We start from the raw sequence: 25,994 nt of genomic DNA on the forward strand, positions 1-25,994 counted from the left end.
TGGCAAAAACAACTTAGCTTTCTGTCCGTTTTCTAGGTGCCCAGCAGCCCCTGTCAGAAGCAGAAGAAGCCATGCCTCTGGGGCGGCCTCCCCTGAAACGTCTGTTCTTAGGAAGGACAAGGGGCCTGACAGCACATCTCCCAGTGGACAGCAGCCAGGACACAGCCTCAAGGCAAGGTACTTCCTCTCTCCCCCCAGCATCCCGCAGCAAGCTCACTCCAAACGGAAACCAGGCAAGACACAGGAGGGTCCTCAGAAGAGAGAAAGGAGGCTGCCGGGGGGGGGGGGGGGGGGGGGAGGTGTCAGTTCATCTCCCAGCCTCTTGAAGATGGCTGTTCTGCTGTTCAGGCAGCCAGTGCCTTAACCCACATGCTTCCATACAACTGACCACGCCTGGCTCTCCAATGACTTACTCACTGAGTCATGCCCCCATAATATTTTCTCGGTGTAAAATGGCACTACATTCCCTAAAAATTTGCTGCATGCCCTGTTACTGATCCCGTTTTTCTGCAGGGAAATGTCGTCTCTAATCTTTTATGAATATATGCTTATCAATTTAAAAGTTTGTGACAGTGGTTTTTTTTTTAATACGGTTACCAGGAGTTACACACATGGCACCCAGACTTGGGGGGCAGAGGCAGAAGGATCTCTGTGAGTTTGACACCAGCTTGTTCTCCATAGCAAGTTCCAGCACGGCCTGGGCTATACAGAGAGACCTTGTCTCCAAAAAATAAAAAATAAAAACTGTTTAAGAAGAAGAATGAAGCCAGGTGCTGTGGCACACGCCTATAATCCCAGCCCTCGGGGAGGCTGAGGCAGGCAGATCTTTGTGAGTTCAGGGCCAGCCTGGTCTATGAGTCCAGGACAGCCAAGGCTACATAGAGAAACCCTGTCTCAAAACCACAAACAACACGAATAATAACAACAGTAGTAAAGAAGTTATGCACGTGGGTATTTTAAAGTGCATATTTTAATGCAGTAAACATGTTAGAAGTGATGAGCCATGGGTGGAAGATCCTCCGTTTTCAGAACCCTGAACTTTCTTCCAAAAGACACGTGCAAGATGACAGGTTCGTGGGTGGCAGGAGTTCACCAGTCACCGAAGCTGGGAGCAGAGGGTGCACACTGGCTTGTAGTGTGCTGCCCTCCGTGCCAGGCTCCGCCCTCTGAGCACGCATTCTCTCAGTGATCACCTCCATGTCTTGCCCCGAGTTGCCCTTGAGAACCGACACAGCGGAGAACTCAGGGTGCTCTACCAGGGCAGAGGCTAATGGGCATCTGTGAATGCCAATCATCTGTTTCATAGCTTCTTTAGATCTAGTCCAGGCAAGGACCACCTCCTGTCACTTCTGGTTCACAGCGAGAGCCACAGCAATGGAGGTGGATTCAAGGTCAGCATTGCTCATCCTGGGCTGCCTTCCTGGGCATACTGTCTTCACCCACCAGGGGCTGAGAGTCAAGAGCTAACCCACTTCTGGCTACCAGGCCCAGGAGAGGCTGGCCTGAGAGGTCTCTGCTAGCTCAGGGTGAGTTAGTTCAGTATGTGACTCACGCTTGTAAGAAAGGGAGCCATGGGAGGGTCATAAGCTCAAAGCCATCCCCAGAAATAGCGACACCCCCAACTCAAAGGGAAAAAAGGAGGTGCTAAAGAGGCGAGATCTTTCACACATGCTGTCCGCCACAGACCTGGAAGGTGGGACTGTCCCACGACCACAATGACTGCACATTCCCATTCTCTTGCTCAGCCCTAGAATATTTATTTCCCTTTTAATGTCACGGAAGTGAAGGGGGCTTTCATGTCTTCACATACCCACATACACGTGTATTTTCTTTTATTAAAGCTCTAGGTGGGTTAAGTTGCAGATATTATATACCCTATCAGTAGAATATCCCCTCTCAGCCACAGTACAGTTATCATACTCAAGAAAGCTAACATCAGCAAAAAACTGTTTTCCAATATTTAATCCATATTCAAATTTTTCTAGTTATAACGACAATGTTCTCTGGGTTTTTTGTTTTCCCCCCAAATCAAAATTCAACTCCGGACCATGCAATACATTTAGTTGTCACATCTCTTCAGGGCCTTTTAACCTGTAAGAATTCTCTAGGCTTTGTTGTTTGGCTGTTGTTGCGGCTATAGTTGAGGTTAGGTTTGGCTTGGTTTGGGATTTTGAGACGGACTCTCACATAGAAATATAGCTCAAGCTGGCTCCAAACTTACTGTGTATGACCTTGAACTCCTGATCCTCCCGTTTCTATATCCCGGGTACTAGAATGACAGTTGCTCCTGGGTACAGCAGGTTTCCAGGCTAGTTTCTTATGACATCAGTGTCAGTGTGTTCCATAGGGGGTGACACTGTGCTGAGCCAAAGGTGGTGGTGTCTGCCAGGTTCCTCCACTGTGAAAATTCTTCTGTCAGGCGTGGTGGCTCACGCCTTTAAACCTAGCACTTGGGTAGCAGAAGCAGGTAGGTGGATCTCTGTGAATCGGAGGCCCAGCCTGGTCTACATAGGCAGTTCCAGGACAGTGAGGACTGTGTAGAGAGGCTCTGTCTCAAAAGAAAAACAAAACAAAACAAACAAACAAAAACGCTTTTATACGAAACAAACAGCCTGTGAAATTCGGAGGTCGTGTATGAAGCCAGCTTTTAGGCCTCCAGGGAACCGTAGTGTCAAACGTGAAATAAAGCCTGTCACCTCTGAAGGACAGAGCTAGAACGTTTGGAGGTCTGTCTTGCAGGAGCAGTCCCTGCTGGGTCTGAGAGGAGAGAGTGGTGGTATGCGGTGCTTTCTGGAGGTTATATCAGTGCTGTGGCTGTTTGCCATCTGGGGTGCGGCACAGTCCGCCCCCCTCGACACACCCACTCTACAGCCACAGATTCAACCACCAAAGTACTTGGGGGAGGGGAAACTCAACTGTCCTAAACACCCCCTTCTTTTTATTATTTTAATTTATTTTTTGCCACTTCAGTACACTGTAACATCTATTTGGGTAGCGTTTACTTGTGTCTAAGGAACCTGGAGACAGATGTGCAGGGAATGCGTATAAGTTTGTACCGTGCCATTTTATATAAGGGCTTAAGCATCCGAGGATGTGAGTATCCAGTCTAGCCTGGAATCAGCAGGCGGCTGGACCTCATACCCCGAATACCCCGAGAAGGGAATGAGACCACTGGCTCCGTCTAGCAGAATGACTTTGTCATCAGAAATCTGTATCTAGCCAGGTGTGGTGGCATAGGCCTGTAATCCTAGCATTTGGGGCACTGAGGCAGAGACCATATTTTGAAGCCAAACTGGACTTCGCAGTAATTTATTGTCTCAAAAGGAAAGAAAACTGTATCTCATAATCAAAATCCCCAGAGCCCTAAAGCCAGAGTCCTTGTACTGGGGTCCTTCAGACTTGGGGTTTGTAACCTCTGAGGGTCACTGTCTTCTGCAGGTCCCATCTATGATAACAATAACGGCTGTCACTTCTCCGTTACTTCCCGCTCCGTCCTAGCCAAGGGCGGTTTCACTCTGTGGCTCCCTACTCCTTAGCAGGTCTGGGAAAGAGGAACACTGCTGAGAACAGACTGATCCAGCATCCCAAGCACCAGTTAACCACGCCAGAAAAGACACGCTCTCTCATCTTCCTGACTCAAAGGTTTTCCATGCATGATTTTCCCATTTTGCTTTTAAGATGGTGATATCCTGGCCCAGAGCGTAGAGCAACCTTTGGGACCCCCGCCCCCGATTAAAGGAAAGAAAAGCCCCGAGATCCAGAGGGACTTGGACAGCAACAGGACGCCAGGCTGCAGCAGTCCCCCGGATCACCCAGTCGAGAGGATACTGCCAGCAGGACCAGGTAACACCCTGGGTGCAGGGAAACCCGACCCCCTGGTCTTCTCTGGGGCTTCTGTGGCTCCTGTAACAGCCTTGTTACAAGGAGCTGCAAGGCAAGCCATGAACTAGTTCCCCCCAAAAAGGGGAAATGGTGGTATTTCCAACTATATTGGTGATATTAATGTTCAGTCGTCCCCCCCAGGAGTCTGAACTTGTTGGGAAGGTGTGCTGTACACCCCAACGAGCAGTTTCCTCCTTCCAGCAGCTACACACCTATGACTTGGTTTTCTGAACCCCTGTGGTGCACACCACTGAGTTCAGTAGACATACTTACGGCCACTCTAAGCCAGACCCTCCGTAGGCCTAGGAACCTGTGGACCTTGCAGTAGATAGAGTTAAGAGAGGGAAGTCATCCTCCAGCCCAGGGCAGAACTGAGGCCTGTTCACGGGAGGGAAAGATGCCAAGTTCCTATCGGAAGACGAGGCAGGGCAGGCCATGGCCTGTGTGACTGAGCCCCACTTAGACACTGGCAGTCAAGAAGGGACCAAGCCCGAAAGCAACATGCAAGAGCCATGCAGTGGCCCGCCCACACGAGGATTTGAACTGTAGGCAGGAACTGTGAGCAAAAGCCGCTGAGACTCTGAGTTACCCCTGATCCAACCCATCTCAAGAGAGATGCCAGGCTGGAAACTGGCAGGCGATCGTCAGACAAGTGCAGTCGGGACTGGAGAGCTGGCCCGGCAGTTAGGAGCAGTGTTGGCCCTCTCCGAGGACTCCTGCTCTGTCCTTGGCACCCAAGTTGGCCCACAGTCATCTGTAACTCCAGTTCCGGGGAACCTGACGCCCTCTTCTGGCCTCCTCCGGCACTCGGCATGAATGTGGTGCATATACATACATGTACACAAGCCACTCACGCACATAAAATAAAAATGATAAATAATAAATCTTGATACATATTTTTAAAATGCGGCCCATTCGCCGCTCCTCCTCCCTCAGAGCCTGGGGCCACTTCCTCTGGGGAGCACCAGATGAAGGAGCTAGCAAGTGTGGAGGTGACAGATTGTGCAAAGCAAGAGACATCTCTGTCCCCAGCACGGCTCACACTGAGAGGGACTGGGAGTCTGGGCAGACATGCTCCTCAGAAGCAGGCTGCCTCTATTTAAATCCATCGCTCGCTCCCAGCCCCCAGCTGCCTCCTCTCCCAGCTCGCATTCTGTCCCTAAAGCAAGTGGCTCTGAACTCCTTTAAGCATGACTTAAGTATGTAAGTTGGTAACTCCACTCTGTGCTCACAGTTTCTCTGTTTAGAGGTGAGGTAGTCAAAACCAAATCCCTGCCTCCTCACCCGCTCCTTTCTCTCCAAATGCCTTTGAGCCTTTTTTTCCCTCAGCTTCATCCCCTTACACACTATACAAATGGCCCAAGCTTGGCCCGTGTGCCTACCTCACCAGTGGCCACCCTGGAGGTTAACAGCCAGAACAAATCACAGCAGACAGACACACACCTAGTCTTGGATAATCTCATGAAGGGGGAATGTGATTACACCAGAACAGCGCAGCCATGACTGACACAGGTGTATGTACCGGGTGTGTGTGCATGTGTGTGAGCGTATGCGTGTTCACGGATCTCAGAGTGGTATGTGTATGCTTATTTGTTCATGTAAGCGCATGTGTGTGCTGTGTGCGTGAGGCATGCCTGAGCGTGTCTAAGTTGTCTCAGCACATGTCTAAGGTTCCAGTGTGTGTGTGCCATGGTTTGTATGTGACATGGGTATGTGCCTGCATGTCTGTGTCTGTGTGTATGTACATTTGTCTTTTGAGAGTATGTTCATACATGCACATGTGTATGAATCTTTCTGTATACATGTATATGTGTATATATAAGCATACATATACGTGTGTTTGTTGAGTGAGTTGAGTCAGCTGAAGGCCTGCCTTAAAGCTACTCCGGCTTTGCCTCCGAAACAGGAAGAATTAGAGTAGTGTAATATGAGCTCTATCCAGCCTCTCTCTGTCCCTGGTTTCTGTCACAGACCTGAAAACCTGCCGAACTTCAGATAGAAGTGTCTCTTCCTGCTCGTGGGGAACCTTTTCCGATAGTAATGTCGTTTATGCTAATGGGGTCACATGGGCTCAGAGGGGGCACACCCCCCACCCCCCCACCGGCGTCTCATCACCTGGCTGCTGAGCTAGGTTCCTGAGAGCACAGTAGTAAACCTAAGTGCCTTGAGGGAGCTCTGTGCGTGTCCTGAGAAAGCATCAGGGTCATGGAAGCCCCGCTTTATAACTGGGGGGTCAGAAGCCCAGGCCGCAAGTGGGGCCTGCAATCGACAGTTGCCATGGGGACAGCCTTTCGGAGCTGAGCCTTTAACCCGAAGAATCTGACATGAAGTCCAGGTAGCAGCGTCAACACTGAACAGAAGTTTTAGCCCCGCAGTCGCCTGCTCGGGCTGTCTTGATGAGTGGGGACCCTCCATGCTTCTGGTCATAGGCCTGTTCTGTGCTGAGACTGAGAGCAGAGAAGGAAAATGTGTTTTTCCTTCATAGTGAGTTTAGCTGAACACCTTGGGCCTCTGCAAGTAACCAAGGCAGAGATAACTTCCTTGTGCAGCCTGGACCGGAGTTCCTGTGCAGACCCAGCGTTTGGTCCTAGTCACACACATGGGTCATACAAACGGAATGCCACACACAGGCATCGACTGAGAGGAAAAGCAAAGGCAGGAGGCACCAAATCCTGTACCCAGGGACTAAGCTGCATCCAGTTGAAGACAGGCCCCACAGGCCTAGCCCCGCCCTCAGAGTGCCCAATGCTGCCACCTCTGCAGACCCTTCATGGCTACGGTGTAGGCTCATGGAAGCCCCCTATCTCCCACTCACCCAGACCCCAGAGGACAGGGCCCAGACAAACCTGCTCTGCCTCTGAAGTGTGACAAGCACAGAGCACATCAGATGTCCATCCAAGCGCTTGCCTGCGCTTGGGAACACAGCCAGGCTCGGCTTCCCTCACCTGCACTGGGCTAATGCCGCCTGTACATGTGCTTATTTTCAAGATGAGTCCAGAGATCCCACATGGAAACACTTCTTGCCGAATCCAGAAGGTGAAAATGTCCGCCTGACCCTGCAGGGGCTCATGGGAACAGAAGCACTTCCCCAGGGACAAGGTAAGGTAACACACACTCCAGGTCAGCTTCGTCTTCAGAGGGGAAGGCTTTCCCCTCAACTCCCCAAGGCTCCCAGCAGCAGAGACATCATTAAGAACAGACATGAGGCAGCCAGCCTTTCCCGCTCTCTGACACAGAGGTTCCCCTGTGGTCCAGACACAATAAGCCTGTGTTCGAGGAGCAAGTTCCCTCTTGCCGGAACATCTGGAGCCGGGAGTTGCAGAGGGATGGCCTGGAAGAGCTCTGGTGTGCCATGATCAGGATGATAAAGCCCTTTTGGTATTTGCCCAAACTAAACACTACCTTTTTCTTCTTTCCAACCGCGCTCCTGAGGTGGAGGTGGCTAATTGGTAATCCAATCAGGCATCCTTGTTATGTGCGTTGGCTCACTGCTGTGAGTCACCTGGCTTCTGAGAGAGAGAGAGACAGCAGGGCAGTTTCCAAAACCCCTTTCGGCACGGGAACGTTCTGGAAAAGAGTGCTGGCTCAGGGCAATAGCCATTTTGCAAAGGAAAAAAAAAAAAAAAAGAAGTGAAGTCAGAGGGCGATGAGTGTCAACCACCCAGAAACCACTAGGATGGGCTTGCCTGAGCTGTACAGCCAGCAGGCCCCTTGATGAGGAAGATTAAACGCTGCACGCATTGGTGGGTTATGTCATGACTGGCTTAATGAGTTGGGCCTAGATCCAGGGCCAGATTTCCATAGCCCTGGCTTGCCCTCAGTGTGGCCTGATCATGATTCCTGTGTCCATAGTTCCTCACTTGAAATGACAAGACACACACAGACACAGATCCCTGGGCTGCATTTTACAGCCTGCATCTGTTGCTGAAAGTTCCACCCACTAGAAGGATTTCTGGGAAGCATGATGCATTCGCTTCTAACCTCAGTATCTAAGAACGTCCACAACCATCTGGGTTATACCAGAGGATGAGCTTTGAAATGTCTAGGGTCTGAGTCTGTTGGAGCGGGAGAGAGACAGTTGGAAGGACTGTGTGGTTCAGCCGGTAGGACAGCAGGGAAGCAAACGGGACCTTCACCCGCCACACACTCATCCGTGCTGTTCCAGAGAAGTAGATCCCCTCTGGACAAGGCAAAAAGCAAGTCCTGGAAACAGAAACATTTAAGTATCGGTTTGTTGTTGCTGCTGTAGATCCAATGTTTACAATGTTTCCTCCAGACACTTCCAGGTCTCCATCACAGTAACTCCCACATGAGGCATGATTACAGTAAGTGTTCACCAAAAAAGAGTTCACTTGGACTCCAGGTAGAGTGCCTGGCATGCACAGAGTCCTGAGTTTGAGTCCCAGCAAACTCCCATGCCCCAATTTCAGAGAGAGAAAGAGAAATAAAATTTAGGCTAAACAAACAGAGACTGGCCTGCATTTTCTCCCGGTCCTGAGGGTGACACGCTCAGTCTTGATTGCTTCTCAAATTCAGAAGCATCCATTGTGCTCTCTCTGAATGAATCAGCTAGGCACTCTCTCTCCAGCTTTTTCTCTGCACAGTTGCTTGACTTTCAGTCTCGATGGTGATTGGTTGGTGCCTTAGAAAGTGAGGAAAAACCTTAAACGCGCGTCTTCCTACAATGAACCAAAGAACAGGTCAACCTTTCTAAAAGACTCCATTAACTGAAGCGCATTTTTGAGATTGTAGTTATTTCTATGTTATGTGTTTGCCTGAGCATGTCTGTGCACACAGTACCCACAGAGGCCAAAAGAGGGCGTCATATCCTCTGTTACTGGAGTTTCAGACAGTTGTGAGCAACATGAGGGCCCCAAGTTTGAACCCAAGTCCTCTGGAAGAGCAGCCAGTGCTTTTAACCAAAGAGCTGTCTCTCCAGCTCTGAAGGGTATTTCTGTTGTTGTTTTGTTTTGAGTTGTTTATGGATTTGGGAGTTTTGCTCTTCTGATCTTTGGTTTGACCTGAAAGAGAGTATATTGAAAGCCCCTTTCCCCTTTGCAAAGGGCTTACTCTGCCACAACAGACTTTCAGATCCATCTTTTAAGTTTTATTTACTTGAATCTGGGTGCAGTGGAGTACACTTGTAATCCCAGCACTCTGAGAGGCAGAGGTGGGTGGATCTCTGTGAGTTCAAGGCCAGCCTGGTCTTCAAAGGAAGTCCAGGACAGCCAAGGCTACACAGAGAAACCCTGTCTTGAAATATATATATATATATATATTGATATAAGCTATATATATAGCTTATATCAATTTGGCTCTAGGAATGGAACCCGGGGCCTTCCACAAACTAGGCAAAAGGTCTCCCACTGAGCCACATCCCCAGCCCCCGTACACACAGCCACCGTTTCTACAGGTTTCTACAAGCCCCTTCCACACATTCCAGCCTGCCCTCCAGTGATCCTCCATTACCCCAGCTCCCTGTCCTCTCTCTCCAGGCCTTTTCCTGAGTCATCCCCCAAATATTTAGACAGGCTCTAAGTTCATCCTCCCCAGGACATTCTCCTGAATAAGTTTACCTCCCTCTGTACAACTGCCTAGATGTAACCCCTCTTCTCGCTCTCAGCCCCACCTTTGTGACTGGAATTATCTGCATCTGTTTTCACTTTGGCTCCCTAATATATGAGTCCTAGGGAACCCCTTCTCTTTATCGTATGTCCAAGAAATGCGTGTTGACTGACTGAATACCCCAGGTGCCACACAGAAAAGTTCTCTGGGGAGCATAGCTAGTTTTTTGAGTTTTTTTAAATATTTAAAAAAAAAAAATTCTTAAGTAAAAGAGAGAATATGATCTGTCTGATCTTTCTGAAACTTTAAGGTTCTGTCAACAACTATTTGGAAATGAATTCTTAGGCAATTAGATCATGATAGTTTGCTTTCAAGCAGCAGAGAGAGATGAATATAACCTTTTAGAAGAAGAAGAGGGGAGAAAAGACGTGAAGGCTGGAGCTGGAATTTGACTCTCTTGCTCATGTCGGGCGGTTGCAACGCTCCCAAAATTCAAAGGCTTACGAAAGGAGTAGTTGGCTCGGAAAAGTCTAAGTCAAACATTGGCTCTGTGCTCTGAATTGCTTATTCCTGATATGAACCCTCGGCTATTCCTCCTGTCCCAGTGCCAGCGGTACACATTTCCTCCCAGGGGCGCGCCCAGTCACCAGCCTCACGCTGAGAGATATTCGGAGGTGTCTGTGCCAAGGACTCAAGTCGGGTCTTCAGGGTCCAGACAGATTTGAATTTCCAGCCCCTTCCAGGGTTCTTCATGAGCACTCAGCCTTGTCCCAACTAGATTTCTAACCCCAAATGTTTCTTGTTTGCTTGATGTGTTTGTTTTATTCCTGCCGTTTTGTTTTGTCATTTAATTAGCAGCCTTACCCCGGAAACTTTTCCTGGTGTGTCGGCTTTAATACCTGTGCACAAATTATTTGACATATCTTCCTTCCAAAAGATGGCACGGCTCCTGCCTAATAAACACCGATGTGGACAGAAGTGAGGCTTTGGAAACAGGGTCTGCACAGCCACTGACTTTTGCCATAACAGAAGCTGTGAGACTGGGTGATTTGTAAAGAAAGAGGCTTCTTTTGGATCAGCATTCTCAGCATGTGCTGGGGGGAGGGGACATTAAAACAGAGGAAATTTCAAAGGGAAGTTAGTTAGTACTCCTGAGTCCTCAGAGCCCTAGATTACAGTAACTGCCCAGTCCCGGGAGAGTGAGAAAACACTCATTCCCTTAAAAACAAATGAGCCCACCATCGGGAAGCATTACTCCCTATTCTTTACCCCCTGAAGGCAATGCTCAAACACCCACTGAAGCTCCTACCCCCTCTTAGCTCTACAGCACATCAGGGGTCAAGTTCCAAGATGAGAAGGGGGACATTTTGTAAGAGGAGGTTTTTCGGTTTGGTTTTCTTTTTTGTATTTTGGGGGTCTTGTTTTGTTTTGTTTTGTTGTTGGCAGTTTTGGGGTTGTTTGTTTGTTTGTTTTATTTTGGTTTTGGTTTTGGTTTTTCAAGACAGAGTTTCTCTGTGTGTAGCCCTGGTTGTCCTGGAATCGCTCTGTAGACCGGACTGGGCTCCAACTCCACCTGCCTCTGCTTCCTGAGTTCTGGGACTAAAGGCATGGGCTGCCAGCGCCTGGCAGGAGGAGTGTTTCTTGTTAGTTAGGTTTGACCTCACTGTTTTACAGCCTCCCAAAGGCTAGCACCCAGCTAGGCCTTTAGGTGACCAAACTCCTCCCTTGTGACTGTGACCTTACGATGGCCCACACCAGAATCACAGCTCCATGTCACTCCCGAGTTTCTGCTCCAAATCTGTGAGAAAGAAGAAAGTTTTCCTACTTCAGCTCACTAGTGTGAGGGTAATCCACGTTGCAGTCTAACGGGTAACTCATTTCCTCCTTTGAGCCCCAGGTCGGGGAGGGGGTCTTTCCATGGGGAGACGGGACAGAGTGTGATTTCCCTTGAGTAGCTTATCTCTTAGCAGCTGTCTTCGCAAAGACGCTGCCTAGAAATTTAAGGAATGTCTTTCAGTAAGTCTGTGTGAGGGAAAAGGAAGCACTGAACTAAATGCCCATGGTTTTGGGTCTAACGACCCTTTTGGCAATCACTGACAAATAACTTCACTCCTTTGGACCTCAGCTTCTTCCTATGGAAGAAGGAAGGCTGCTTTCACATCCAGTCCTCCAGCACATGTCCCAGGGGACACCAGTGCCCGAGAAGGTTATGGGCGGCACACACAAGGGGGAGGTTTTGAGGGTGAATGTACCTGGGGAGTTGGGCAGATTTCTGCTGTAGAAGCATGCCTCCCAGAGGCGCAGGCCTGCACCGCTTCCCCCCCCCCCCCCCGCTCGCTTGACCACTGAATACCCTTTGTTTTTTAACGAGGTGTCACGTGGATCTAAATCATTTTTGGAGACATACTTTGGAAAACGCTGAACTGATGGTTTCTAGAGTGTTTCCAACGGTGTGGTTTGTGTTTCCCCATCAGCCCCTTCCCCAGGAGGCCTGGGGGAAAGGGGAAGGTCAGTGCTGCCTTCTGAGCCTGAAAGAGGATCTCGGCATTCGCTGGGTTCTGACCGTTCTGGCTTCCCTTCTCCAAACATCAGTTCTGAATCATACAGTCCACAGTACATTCACCTCTGGGTGGGAAGGAGAGGAAGGCAAAAAGAAGAGGCGCATGTGGTAACAATTGACACTGTTCCTCTTGCCCAATCAGTGTTTGCTAACAGCCCATGAGAAATAATGGTGGCAGGTGTTATCACTTCTACTGATCTCAGATCAAAAGTTGGGACAAAGGGAATCATGGCTGGATATGGTCGTTAGGCATCCAACCCTCCCGTGCTGAAGCAGCTAGCCGGCTAAAAACTACATCTCCCAGATGACATTCGAGGCTAGGGAGCTGAATGCAAATTGTGTTCCGCCAGTGCCTTAATCACATGAGATTTGGAGGGTGGAAGTGAGGTAGACACGTGTGCGTTTGGGGAAGGAAAACATTTAACTGGGGCATGCAGGCGGACATGGTGCTGGAGAGAGAGCTGAGATCTACATCTGGATCAGCAGAAAGAGGGAGACACTGGGCCTGGCTTGAGCTTCTGAAACCAGGAAGCCCCCCCCCCAGTGACACACTTCCTCTAACAAGGCCCCCCTCCAATAATGCCACTCCTCAAGAGTCTCTGGGGGCCATTTTCCTGTCTTTCGTTCATTCTTTCACGGTTTTGGTTCTTTGAGACAGGGTTTCCCTGTGTCGCCTTGGCTGTCCTGGACCCGCCTTGTAGTCAGGGGTCATTTTCAGTCAGAACACCACAGGTAGTTGCAGCCAGTTTGCAACCTTGTTTCTTCCTGGAATACCTGAGTGATGTCTGCTCTGCAGTGAACCCTAGTTGATAGCCATCTTTATAGAGACTACGGAGAATTCCCATCTGCCTCACCACTGGGCCGAACCCCTCTGTCTCTGGGGCGGCAGTGCTGAGGCTTCAGAAGAGGTAGCGTGTCAGCGGTTTGTCCTGGCTTTGAAAGCCAGGCTCTTCTCTCTCACCATCAAGAAACCAGTAAGGCCTGCACAGCCCGTACTAACCATTCCCTAAAGGCCACCATCAAAAGTTCCTCCACACATGAAGAACTCTCCTGCCTTTCTTTCTCTCTTTTCTTTCTTCTTTCTCCTCTTTTTCTTTTTCAGCAGGGTCTCAATACAAAGCAGTCCCTGAACAGCCACATCTTTCTACCTCAACTTCCTGAGTGCTGGGATTATAGGCCTGAGTCACCGCACCTGGCTCCTTCCCTTCCTTTGGCAGAGGCCTCCTGGGAGTTCCAGGGAAGCTGGCATCATCACTCCTGTATAACCCCCACAGAGGAAAACCGTCAAAGAGAATTTTATTTTATTTTTTCCTCTTAATCAGTTAGAAAATTGATTACAGTGGCTGTAGAGTCGCACTGCATAGAACAAACTGGCCTCAGACTCACAGCAATCCTCCCACCGTCCCGTGTACTGAGATTTCAGGTATGTACCACCAGACCTGGCTCCAAAATTCCTCCTTTGAAGAAAAGAACACTAAGTACTAAAACATAGTCAGTTTCTCTGCATTTTTAAAATTCTTTGTTGTTGTTTTGAGGGTTATTTTGTTTTTTATTGGGGGGGGCTTTTTATTGTTATTCTTTGGTTGGTTTAGTTTGGTTTGGGTTCTCTCTCTCTCTCTCCAGGTGACAATACTTGCGTCACTTTTACAGAGCCTAGGAGGGTGCATATTCTGTGTCCCCTGCCTTCCTTCCATGTGGGGGAAATCTGCAGATGGCCATCACCAGGATGCCGAGTGAGACTTGCCGAGGGCGCTGACAGATCAGCCTGATACAGGCTGAGCGGCCTCCATTAGGTAGAGTTAGTTGGCATTCCCTCCCCGGGTGTCCACGGCCCAGCTAACGTTTGCCTTCCTAAGACGCTATCTGGGTTGCAGAGTGTCCATACTAGGCTGCTTGGGCCGAGAAAAATGGCTTGAGACTCTCTTAGTTTATAAGTGAAGACACCTGGAGCCAAAGCTGGGTGATTTTTCAGACCTACAACTTCTGGGTGGTAAATCTGGACCACGAGCTCCTACGCCCTGCTAGGCCAGAGTTCTCACCACATTACATTTCCCCCACCTACCCCCCTGTTTGGCTGTTTTGTTTTTGCAGCAGGGCCTTGCCGCATATCCCAAGTTGGCCTTGAACCCACGACTTTTCTTGTCTTCTCAGACTGGGATTACAGATGTGCACCACATCTGCTTCACTTCCTTGATTTCCTAGGCTCTTGTTCTTGTTCTCTTTTAGATTTAAAGTTCCTGTGGGCAAGTTCCTCTAATCTACTTCTGAGCATTCCAGAAAATGCCAGGTGGCCCTTACGGAAAATGCTCAGAAGTACTGGTTGACACTATAATAGCGGGGCTTTCAACTGTTCCCCAGTGTCCACCGTTAATTAGAATCCTCATCCTTGGAGGTTAGCTGAATATACGGACAACTAACTTGCTATCCTATTTCTTGGCATGCCTCGCCCCTAGTTCCGTCTGTGTGACTGGCGTGAATGGAAATTATGTGTGTGGCGTCCACGTCATTTCTTGACTCTCGCTTCCTCTCTTCTTCACCTTTGCACTTGACTGGGGTGGTAAAATAGTTTCAACCGTGGGGAAGAAAACCATATTCCATGGGATGACAAAGCAGTAAGGTATAAACAACCAGGTGCCCAGAGAACTTCACTGAAGCCGAGCCACACACGGATTTGCCCACTCCCCTCTGCACTCTTCTGTGCCAGAGAAGGAAATGGGCATCTCTGGGGAACCACCTTCCCCCTCCGTAACACACTTGCCAGCCGCCCTCCTCACTTTCCTCGCTCACTTCCCAGGGCTCTGGACCCTACAACCCAGGTGGAAAGCAGCTTCACAAGCAATCGTGTTTACTGCAAGGCAGAAGGAACTGAGGCCCGAGCAACAGGGCTCAGGGCTGCTGGAGGAGTGACTAATTCTCGCCTAGGAGACTGGGGAGGGCTTTTACGGAGGAACTTCCATTTGTTCGACCCCTTGAGCCATCAGAAGTGAGGAAATAGAAGTGGGGGGAAGATGTGCTGCGGGCACTGGCGTGAATGAAGACAGAGAGCTAGGGAAGCAGAGAGCCCAGTGAGGGTGCTGGGGCTGCAGGGCCGGCCTGAGTGCCAGCCAAAGGGCTTCAGACAGCAGCCAATGAGCAGCTGGACAGAAGGCTGGGCAGAGACTCCCCTTAGGGCCACCACAGCCTGCGCCGTGGGGAAGAAATCAGAGCAACCAGAGACAAGCCTGTTTGAGAGTGCCCACAAAATTGGCTACAATTACCCCAGTCTCTTTTTACTTTCAGCTCAGAAATTACCAATGTGGGGGGGGGGGGTGCTGTGCGTCTGGCATATTGTAACCAAGATAAAACAACAGTTAAGGCCACGGAGCCCACATGTGCCTCCCCAATCTCCCAGCAGCACCCGCGGGGACACAGTTCCTGGGGCTTCCTCGTTTCTAGTCACCTTCCCACCAACTTAAGAAAAAGCAGCCACGTGCTTGCTGGAAAGGAAGCATGGCGGGGGGTTTGCTGTAGAGAAATGCCCGGCCCTCCTTCCTAGCAGTGAACTGTGGCAGTAATACAGCATCCTAAGGAAACGCCTGAGCGCAGATTTCGTGGGAGCCAGGAGACAAAAGGAGTAGGGTAGGGAGTATGATGGAAAGTGTGTGTGTGTGTGTGTGTGTGTGTGTGTGTGAACCCTCCCACCTCCACTCACAAGGAGGTTTCTCTTTCAGGACTATTCCAGCCCCCTTTTCCCTTTCAACCACCGGACCGTTCAATTCTAGGAGGGAAAATTAACATTCATTATACAATTTATCTCTCTCCTTTTAATCCAGAGTGTCTGTCTCCAAGGTCCCTACTCAATAATTAATGCTTGTTCTCATTTTCCATTCTCCAGAGTATCTATTCTTGAACTGGAGGCTCAACAATTAACACTAATTACGGCTTTTTCTCCCTCCACCGTTGGCACTCTGGGTTCCAGGTTGGCTTCCCAGCCTGGGCTCTGGGCGCGCGTGTGACTGCTTCCGTGAGCTTACACCACACCGCTGTCGATGCACAGATCAGGCTGCCCAGTCTTTTGCAAACTCTGCTGTGCTTATTGTCAGTAATAGATTAATGAAGCAAGAGGAATTTTAAAGTGAGAAGTACTTGGAAGTGAGTTTGGGTGGGTAATTTACCTGGAAGATATGTCTCTTCCCGCCTAACTTTTCTAAGCTGCTCTGTGATTTTTTTTTCTTCCACATTGCTCCCTCTCCCTCTCCCCTTCCCTCCCCCTCCTCTGTCCCTTCAGTCTTCCCCAGTCTTCTTGCCATCCTTATTCTCTTCAGCCATAAAAACAGTATTGTTTTGGCTGACAAGGACAGCTACAGTAATTCTAACCCGAGTGACTAACAGATTGGAAAAATTAAATAAATAAAAATCTGTGACAATGACTGTCTTTGGGGGCCGGAATCCCTTTGTGTGTCCAGCGACCCTTTGTTTGGAGGCTGTTGGTGAAGACTGGGCCTGAGGTGGCATCACACACAAACACACACACACACACACCTGTGGCTACCACGCATATGTCAAACATCAGCTGATCAGCGTGCTCTCCCTCATCAAAGATTCTCCGCTCACAGTTTCAGCACCATGAGTCCCGCAGGGCTTCACCTTTAAAACCTTGAGTAAAATCTCCTCAATGGCTACTGAATCCTCTACCAGCCTTTTCCCCGCAGGTACCCACACAGTCTCAAAGCCATCCAGCTCATCGCCAGGCTTACATCCAGGCATCCATTGACTTAGTATTTTCCCCACTTTAGGGCAAAGAAAGTAGGTTGGTTGGTTTGTTTTCAAGTTTTTCACAGTCTTAGTTAAAATTCTTTATTGTTTTTCAGTCTGTGACTCTGTCCATTCTACTACCCATTATAAAGAGGAAGGGGCCGATACCCCTGAAGGGTCAGCTTTTCTTTAAACAGCCACCCCATCTTCTCAGCATCATCCAACTCGTGAATATAGTATGTCTTACCTTGACCTCCAGAAATACAAAGCCACCCAAATATTCCAGTAAAAAGGAAACTCCCGTGACAATAAGGTGACTGTTGCCTCCTACACTGGGGCACAGTTCAGCTTGCACAACTACAGACCAGGAAGCTGTCTGGAAAACCCTCTGTGACTTGTATCTTACGTGGAGGACTGAGCACAATTCAGCCTCCTCCAAAATTCCTTTTCTGTTTCGTTCTCTCACAGAGATGCAGGCCTTCCTCCCCCCCACAGGCATGGCTGCCGGCTTCAGACCAGGGTGAGGGGATGATTAACACAGAGGCCCCTCTTCTCCTAAAAATAGCCTTTGATGGAGAGGAAAGCATGTGTGGTCTTCCGTGTTGTTCATCTGGGGGAGGCAGCAATGAATCCTGAGTGAGGAACCTGCTGCATTGACAGGATGCAGCAGACGAAGCTGGGCCGCAGCTGAGTTGGGGTGGGGGTGGGGGGACTGCTCTTCCTGGGGATTGCAAAAGTAGGAGAAAAGACCATGTCCTCATGGCGGCAGAAGCCCTAAGCAGGAAGCCAAGTGGGGTCTGGCCTAAGTTACCTCCTTGTCAGGCTCCTCAGCGGGGAGTTTCTGCATCAGTGTGTTCAACATTTATGTAGAAGTGAGCAGCTCTTAAACAGGAGCCCTGCTGATGAAGCTGATGTAGATAATTAAGGCGATGCAGATGATGGTGATAATAATAATGGCTGTAACGTGCTAACAGCTACTGTTACAGATTTGCGATGTTCTGGGTCTCTCTCATCACTTCACTTCTCATGAAGTACCTCTTCTGGTTCCCAGAGCAGGAGAGCTTTGCTTGGTCCCATGATCTGCTCACTAACCATAAGAACAAGCTCTTACCTTTTCTGGGGCCTAACACCTCGCATTTTTTTTTTTTAGAGGAGCTAGATAACACTACCCTGATACTAGATGACACCCCCTGAACTGATGGCAAAGAAAAATTTAAAACATCTGTTGTTAGAATCAATTATAGTCGTACATTTTTGTTTTTTGAGAACTTTGTTTTTTGGGGGGGGGATGTTGTTTGTTTATTTTTTGAGACAGGGTTTCTCTGTGTAGCCTTGGCTGTCCTGGAACTCACTCTGTAGACCAGGCTGGCCTCAGACTCACAGAGATCCCCCTGCCTCTGCTTCCTGAGTGCTGAGACTAAAGGCAGAAAAGACTAAAGGCCACCACCACCCAGCTTGAGAACTTTGTTTTGTTGAAATTTTTTAGATTAAATAGATAGGAGCCTAAAAATAGTAAATAAATGATGAGCTTTGTGGGTAGTTTACGCACTGGAAAGAAAGTAAGTTTAAACTCTTTGAATGTGTCTTTAAAAGTCAGGGACACATTGAACAACAATTAAAAAAAAATAGAAGCATAATAAAACAAGTCAGGGACACACCGAACAACAGTTTTCTAAGGCATAATATTACAAAAATAAAAAGAGAGTCAAGAGCAGGCAACAGGCATCGCTAACGTGGTAGAATGTTCACCTACCACTAAACAGAGCGCCCACGCGTCTGAGGAAGCCCTCAGCATGTGTCCTTCCCAGACATGGCGTCTGCTGTTGTAGCAACAGGGGTGGACATAGGGAAGGGACCCCACAAAGAGGAGGGCTTAACACTATACATTTTAAGGCTCGTACAAATTTTAAGAGAAGGGGATTTCTCTTAAAATAAAGTTTCAAATGTTGGGTTTTTGTTTTTGTTTTTGTCACAGAACTAAAGATTTTGACTCTCATTAGCCAGTAATCCGTAAATACCACTTTCTGTTTCATTGCCCTTTGGGAATGTGTGGGACTGAGGTGGAGAGGTTGCTTGAGGGCATGCTGCCCTCTTCGCCTCTGTCTTTCCCGAGTCTTTCATCCACTGTGCCATGCTCTAAAGACATCACCGCTGTTTATTTTCCTACAATTCTTCTCTTGAAAATTAACGTAAGCGCCAACATTGGAACATGTTCAACAAAAAGAGTGAGTAAGGTTATTTTACAAGACATTCCAGCCAATACCGAGTGACCATCTGCTAGCGACAGATACCATGCCAGGCACAACAATAGAGAAAGAGGCCAAGCCGTGCCTTAAAGGTGACTACAATGCTAGATGAGTGAGCTGAAGGCTGAGCACAAATCATGAAGCATGGAGGTTGATGCTTTTGGAAGGAGAGAGAAAAGCCCATAGCAGAGTTTCTATGGATACTAGTCAAACGGAGAGAAAGGATTCTAGAGGGGAAAGAGACCTCAGGAGTGTACAAAGCAGGAGAAATAAGACCAGCTTGTGATTCCTGGATGGCAGGGTACATGTAAGGGAGGGGAAGGCAAGGTGAGAAATGGGCCATCCAGGGCCACAAAGACAGTACTCAGCACATGCTTGGGAATCCTACGACAAGTCTCCACTGGAGGGTTTCTTAAGTCATTGATAGTTATTGCCACACAATTGAAATTTAAATTCCGTAGTGCAGCTTGGTTTCCATTTTAGGCTTTAGTAAAGAGCCATGAAGCCATTGGACTTCTCCATAAAAACAAAAATTATGAACTTTCGAAAGAAGTGTATATTCCCCAAACCAAAAGCTAGACCCTAGAGACTGAGCTAGGTCTAACAAATGTAAGTAAATAAAAGGACTGATATCCCAAATTGGAAGAAAAGCACGGCTCTCACATTTGCAAGGCACGTCCATATTTAAATTCTGACTGACTCATATTTTCTAGACAGGCATCTCAGCAGGACCTCCCAAGGGTATGGCTCTGGCCTGGAGGCCTTCTTAGGTCCCTAGCAATTGTTTAATGTGCCTATGTCTCCCTCCTTCTCAGCCAGAAAGATTTAAAAGGAAAGTGGGTAGCATAAACAAAGCCTTAAATCTTATCCTAAAAATCTGATAATGGCTTCCCCAACAGGCCCTCTTGGGTCTTGGTCTCCTGCACTCAGCAAACAGACTTGAAATTTATTATACCACTCCATAGGTCATAAGCATCTTGAGTCACATCATATAAAATATTTTTAGATATTTTTGAGAAAAGGTCAGCTGCACTTCAGTCTCCTTCCTTTTATAGCTGCTTTTGCCCTGGGAAGAATTTTTTTTTTAATAATCTGGAATTTGCATTTGCATTTTCCATTTATGACCAAAACACAAAAACCTTGAAGGTACCAGGGCTGATGGGGGGCGGGGAGGGGGGCTCGTTCTCTTGCTGGTTTCTGCTGAGGCCAGCGAGGCTCGGCACAAAGCCGTGGAAGGCCAGGGCACTCGGAGGTGTGTGTGGCAGCAGCTCCATCTATCCCTGCCGGACGGAGACACTGCAGGTTAGGAAGGAAATTCTCTGACAGCAGCCGGGCGATCAAAGGGTATGCTCTTGAGAAATGGTGTGTGGAGGAAGGCCCTGAACAGATTTCAAGAGGCTCCTGCCGGCACCTCCAACAGCGTCCGCCCTGGTAACCATTTGGCCACTTTGGAGCCTGCCAGGCCAGTGTTTACCAAGCCCTGACAGGCAGGGAGAAGGGGCCAGGAGGCCCACCTGTCCCGCTCGGCAGTACCTCGGAGTGAGGCTTCTGTACTGCCACCAGATGGGTCCCGTCAGACCCTCCCCCACTCCGGGAAATGAGCACTCTCAAACAGCAGGAGTAAATATAATTGTATTTCATTTTTATTTAAAACAGCAATTGGGGAATTAAACAGTGTCAACACAGACTTAAATAGGAAGAAATTTAAAGGGAGCCGGGTTCCGCGCTCCACCTTCCGAGGTCGGAGTGTTTGGGGAAGGACGGTTTGAAGGAGGCAGGAGGGGCCCGAGGATAAACCCCTCCAGGCAGGGTCACCCCTGGATAGCCTGGTTATCTGGGGAGGAGTGCTATCTCCCCTCCAAAAGCTGGTGGAGAGATCAATGGTGCTAAGCATTTGGAAATGTGCTCGGTCTGGCTGGTGGGCAGCCAGGGAGCGTGTTTTCTGTTCATCTCTCTCCTGGCCGGACGTGTTCCATCACACGGGGGCCACGTGCGGTTTCAGGCAGCCCGGAAGTAGAGCTGAAGTCACGTGGGGTCTGGTTTGGTTGAGCACAGGAGAAAGGCCCCACCCGGGGGAGACAGTGGCCTGGGTCGCTCCAGGAGGGAGGCTTACCACCCCCACTGCTTTATCTCCCAGGAATGTGGTCGAGGTCTCGGCTCCTCCTTGACAGCGTGGACCTCCGTAAATCACCAAGGTCTTGACCCAAGGGATGAGAAGCCCTAAGTGATTTTTCAGTCTCCTATCTAAAGACGTGTTTACATTTCTTGAACTCTGGCTGACTGGCTCCCTCTCCTGCTGTTGCAAGACCTTCCCTTCTGCATTAGGATTTAGACACTTCATTTCTGAAAGGCCCAGGGCTCTTCCGAAGCCACTGTGAAATGAACCTCAGCGCAGCCCAATTCTGCCGGGTGGCTCTGTCCAGAGCCTGGATCCCGGCCAGGCAGCTGTGATGTGGCAAGCACAGGCTAAGGGGAGGCCTCTCAGGACATCTGGGCTCTGGGCTCTGGGCTCCGGTCAAGCTATTTTAAAATAAGCTGTAGGCTTGAGGCCACAGAAACCCATTCTCTCTGAGCCTCAGTTTCCCTGACCCGATTCATATTTAGAATGTGTTTTAAGTTTAGGCACAAGCCATTCCCAAACAAATCCAGAAAGGAAAAAAAAAAAAAAAAAGCTGAGAAACCACAGAGAAAATTGAGCTTAGAAGAGACAGATACTGTCTTGGAATCGAATCGGTGAGGAAACAGCATGACATGTGGCCACAGGCTCCAAAGGATCTACCAGCGAGTGTGGAGATGAGGGAGAATTAAGTCTCAGGGAAGAGACTAGAATCTACACCCACAGAGTCGTGTGCTCAGCCAAATGTGACCCCCAAAGAAACATTTCTTTACAAACATTCCATCGCCCTGTCTTCCAGCATCTTGGAGTCTGGTCCACACACCCAGCTCTTCCACAGAAATTTCCCAGCTGGAGCTGGTAGGGTGGCACACGCCTATAATTCCAACACTTGGGAGCTAGGAGGAAGATCAGGAATTCAAGCTCATCCTTGGCTGTACACTGAGTTTGAGGCCAGCCAGAGCTACATGAGACCCTGGCCCCACACACCAGGAGAGGGATGGGGGTAGCAGCAGATCACTGCTTATCAGGATGGCTTGCTGCTCTTACAGAGAGGACCCAAGTTCAGCTCCCAGCACCAGCATCAGCTGGTCCACAGCGGTCTGCACCTCCAGCTCCGGAAGGATCTGACCTAATCTTCCGGCCTCCGAGGGCATCTGCATCCACAGGCACAGCCACTCGTGATGACACAGGCACACACACATGTAATGTTTAAATTAAGTAAATTGTAAAAATGTCTTTATCAGTTGCACAGCCAAGTGTGCCTTTTTGCAGCCTTACCAGTAGTAACAGGCTAACTCCAGGATGGCTCACGTGAAAGGTGCTGTCTGTCCCACAGCTGGCCTTCGCCGCTCTCTGCGGCCCCTTCACACTGTCCTGTTGGCCTCCACATTTGAGGGGCAGGGGAAATCTCTGATCTCCCTGGAAACTTTCAGAAGCGTTTTCCCATCTCAGCAAAGTGTGATCATACAGAATTTATATTCAACAGCATCAGCGGGGGTTTTTTTTCCCCTTCCCCATCAATATTTCCTTTTTAATTTCAGCTGTATCTGAATTCCAATAGCACAAAGGATCTACCTTTGTTCTTTTAAATACCAATCAAAAAAATTTAAAAACCTAAATGTGAATATAAAGCTTACCCGTACTCAGCAAGGTGTTTAGATGTGCCCACAGAGACCACGGGTGATACCCGGTAATGCCCAGGCGTGCACGTCACATCTTTAGCGCACGTGAGGTAAGCATGTGCGGATATGGTTCGTAAGAAAGTTCATGAGATCTAGACATGCTGCCTTGACCCCCTTTCTTTCTGCCTTTTCACCGTAGCAAACCCTGGATCCAGAACCAGGCCTCATGGGAATCTTTCTGAAGCCTCCTCACCGCTGACTCAAGCAGCAGGGCATCAGGTACAATAGTGACTGTGAATGGGAGTGACCCTGGGAGTGGAGACTTGTCTGGGGTTCCTGTCCCAACGTGCTCTCTGACCCTAAGTGAGACTCTTCATCGCTTTGGGGCCTCATTTACCTCATCAGTAAAATGAGGGAGTGAACTGTGACGTCACCAGTTTCCTTTAGGCTCAAGCTTGGAATTTGGATTCTGTTGTGTGCATGGAGAAGCAAAGCAGATTCCCCCAGACTTCTGCAAAGTCAGAAAGGGAGTGAGACTGCAAACAGCAGCAGCGCACAGGAAGCTCACATTTTCCTTCCAAATCGGGAGAGGAAATAGCGGCCAAGCGCGTTGTTGCTGGTGGTTTTAAAACCATCAAGGGTAGGAGCTGAGGAGATGGTTCCATCGACAAAGCACCTGCCACACAGGCAGGCGTGAGGGTCTGAGTCCAGGTCCCCAGACCCCACATCAAAGGCCCAGCAGGCAGAGGGGCAGAGTGGCATCTGTAATGGGAGCACTTCGGGAGGTGACCAGGAGACACTGGGCAACCAGCCTAGCTGAATGGACAGGCTCCACGGTCAGTGAGAGAGCCTGCTTCAGCAAATAACATAGAGAACAGTAAGGGCAGATGTCAGCCTCTGGCCTCCATCACACACACCCGAGAACACATATGCCACAACACAACACACACACACACACACACACACACACCCCACAGCTAGGATAACTGTGAAGAGGAAGGCGCTGATCTGGATGGCTTGGGAATATCTAATGTGTGCAGACTTACTGGTAAGTGGCCTCCATCGGACCCTCTGACGGTGGGTGACGTCTCTTCAGTCTCTCAGGAGTTGCTAGTAGGGCATTGCTGGAGTTAACTCCAGGGATTTGAGGCAGGTGCTGCTTGGGAACACTTAGGTCCCTCCCCTACTCCGATGGCCTCGAGGGCAGGCTCCCCATTCCTCTCTTATCTCCGACTTCCTGCCTCAGCTGCTGGTCTTGCCTCCTTCCCCAGCACTTGTCAACAGAGCAGAAAAGAGTCTGTCTGCACGTGTGTTTGAACTCAGCTCCCACGTTAGAACACCAGGCCTGACTCAGGCCTCCACTGAAGCCAGGCACACCCAGGCCAACTCTCTGCTACGGAGGTGGCACAGACACAACATATACATATATATACATGCACATACATACTGTACATACATATCATGTATATGTTCTTTGTGTGTTCTTTGCCTCCATTGAAGACACTTTCATGAGGCATCTGAAGACTTTAAGTAATAACGATAGCAATAATAATTAGAGAGCTGTGACTAAGAAAATACAGTATAGACTTTGGGTCTTAAGCTCCAAGCCCTGGCTCATCAACAAGGCCTTGGTAAGTTCTCCAACTCTGAGGATACCTTGCCAAACGGAGGAGGGGTTCCCTCCTGAGCTGCTTGGCCTGTTGGCGTCACCATAGCCTTCCTTCCTTTAAAAGGAGCCCAGGGAGGAGAAGCCATACGAGGAAAAGTCTAGGGAGCCCCAGCAGTCCCCAAGCCAAGAAAAAAATGGGTTGGACGATGCAAAGGGGCATCCTCTGGCCTCTCTCGCCCCTCCTCCACCACCACCCCCTTACTTCTTGAGGCTAACCAGCCCTTTATTAGGTTAATCACTGCCTCGGATTTTAACTACTTCCTCAACCTACTCCACATAAATGACTAATTTCATGTTTACTATAAAGCATCTGGAAAGGATTTAGAAACAAATTTCTACCCAGCAGCCTTCAGCTACCCACCTTGAGGGGCCACTGGCCCAAGCCATGGCCTCCCTGCCTCTGCTAGGGCCTCTTGCTCTGAAGCACAAAACTGGCTTGCAGCAGCAACAGCAGCAGCAGCAGCAGCAGCGGCAATTAAGCCCTCCCCTCTTTTGTATCAATCCTTGGCGGACTCACCTCCTCCCCCATCCTTCAGGGTCTGGCCTCATCCTAAATTCACTCATACAAAACACGTTCGTGTTGTTTTTGTCTCTAAGTCACAGTGCTGGCCGAGAATCCCAAACCTTTTGGATGTAGCCAGCCTTCGAGAAGTCACAGGCCTGCGACTGGGAAGGCTGAGGGAGAGGAAGGCGGGCTGTGTGGTCCAAGTCCACAGTAGTGCCCGGGTGCCCGGGGTCCGGAGGCTCCCCCTGCCGGCAGTATCCAAAACCTCCGCTTTGAGGCCTCAGCGGCTGCCTCGCTTAGGCCAGAGCACATAAGGCAGAGGGGCCCCCAGCCTCCCGGTACCGTTTCCAGGAAAAGGCCCCGGGCACCCCTTCCTCCCGTAGCCGGAGGTTCCGGGCTTCAGTGCCAAGGGCGTCAATGGAGCGCAGCAGCTGCCACCAGCAACTTCCTTGGAGTTAGACGAGGGGGTTAAGTCAGAGAAATAGGGGGAAGAAAACTACAAGGAGATGAAAAGAGCAATGAAAAAAGGAGAAAGGAGACAAGCAGACGTGCTTCAACTCCAAGCGCCCATTTCCCCTTTCAAATGATCGGCCTCCCCACTGTGAGCAGAATCAAGTATTTATGAAGGCTTTTTTTGCATATTAATAGCTGCATAGGGATGGAGCCCAGCCAGCTCTTAAGTCCTAAAGGTATGGTGCCCCGTTTTTAATACAGGTCTCTCCAGCTCCTCACAGAATGTGGTTTTCTCCTTCAGATTTATTTCCCCGTCTGCCTTGTGGCTCCTCCCGGGGTCCTACAAGTGATTAAGAGAAATTAGTTCCTGGGCTGCCTTCAGAGACCCGGGACTGCTCTTCCCTCTGCGGGTCGCTGACATCAATTGCCAAGTCTTCCCCAGGGCCTCTGTGGAGAGGCTCGAGGTTGGGTGAGGTGACCAGCACCTAAAAAGAATGTTAAAATTGTAAATGCAAGTCCCAGAAGGAGACATTAATACGTCTGTGCAGTGAAAGGAGAAAGTAAAACTAATAAAAAAAAAAAAATGCAAGAATTTCATTAACTTTGATGGTACTGTCTAGCCTCAGGGAAGCCTGCATTTCA

General features: G+C 49.3%; 1 protein-coding gene across 1 annotated transcript in view; it reads left to right on the forward strand.

Moving 5' to 3' along the window:
- The window catches only part of Kiaa2012 (KIAA2012 ortholog), a 106,648-nt gene that overhangs the window by 30,267 nt on the left and 50,387 nt on the right, over window positions 1-25,994 (forward strand). Inside the window, exons 9-12 of the mRNA XM_060368420.1 lie at window positions 37-177; window positions 3,679-3,843; window positions 6,871-6,981; window positions 22,925-23,004. Coding sequence (XP_060224403.1) covers window positions 37-177; window positions 3,679-3,843; window positions 6,871-6,981; window positions 22,925-23,004 — 497 coding nt within the window. The remainder of the gene's footprint in view (window positions 1-36; window positions 178-3,678; window positions 3,844-6,870; window positions 6,982-22,924; window positions 23,005-25,994) is intronic.

Source organism: Meriones unguiculatus, chromosome 15 (assembly GCF_030254825.1).
Source record: "Meriones unguiculatus strain TT.TT164.6M chromosome 15, Bangor_MerUng_6.1, whole genome shotgun sequence".
In the NCBI taxonomy this organism is placed as follows: domain Eukaryota; kingdom Metazoa; phylum Chordata; class Mammalia; order Rodentia; family Muridae; genus Meriones; species Meriones unguiculatus.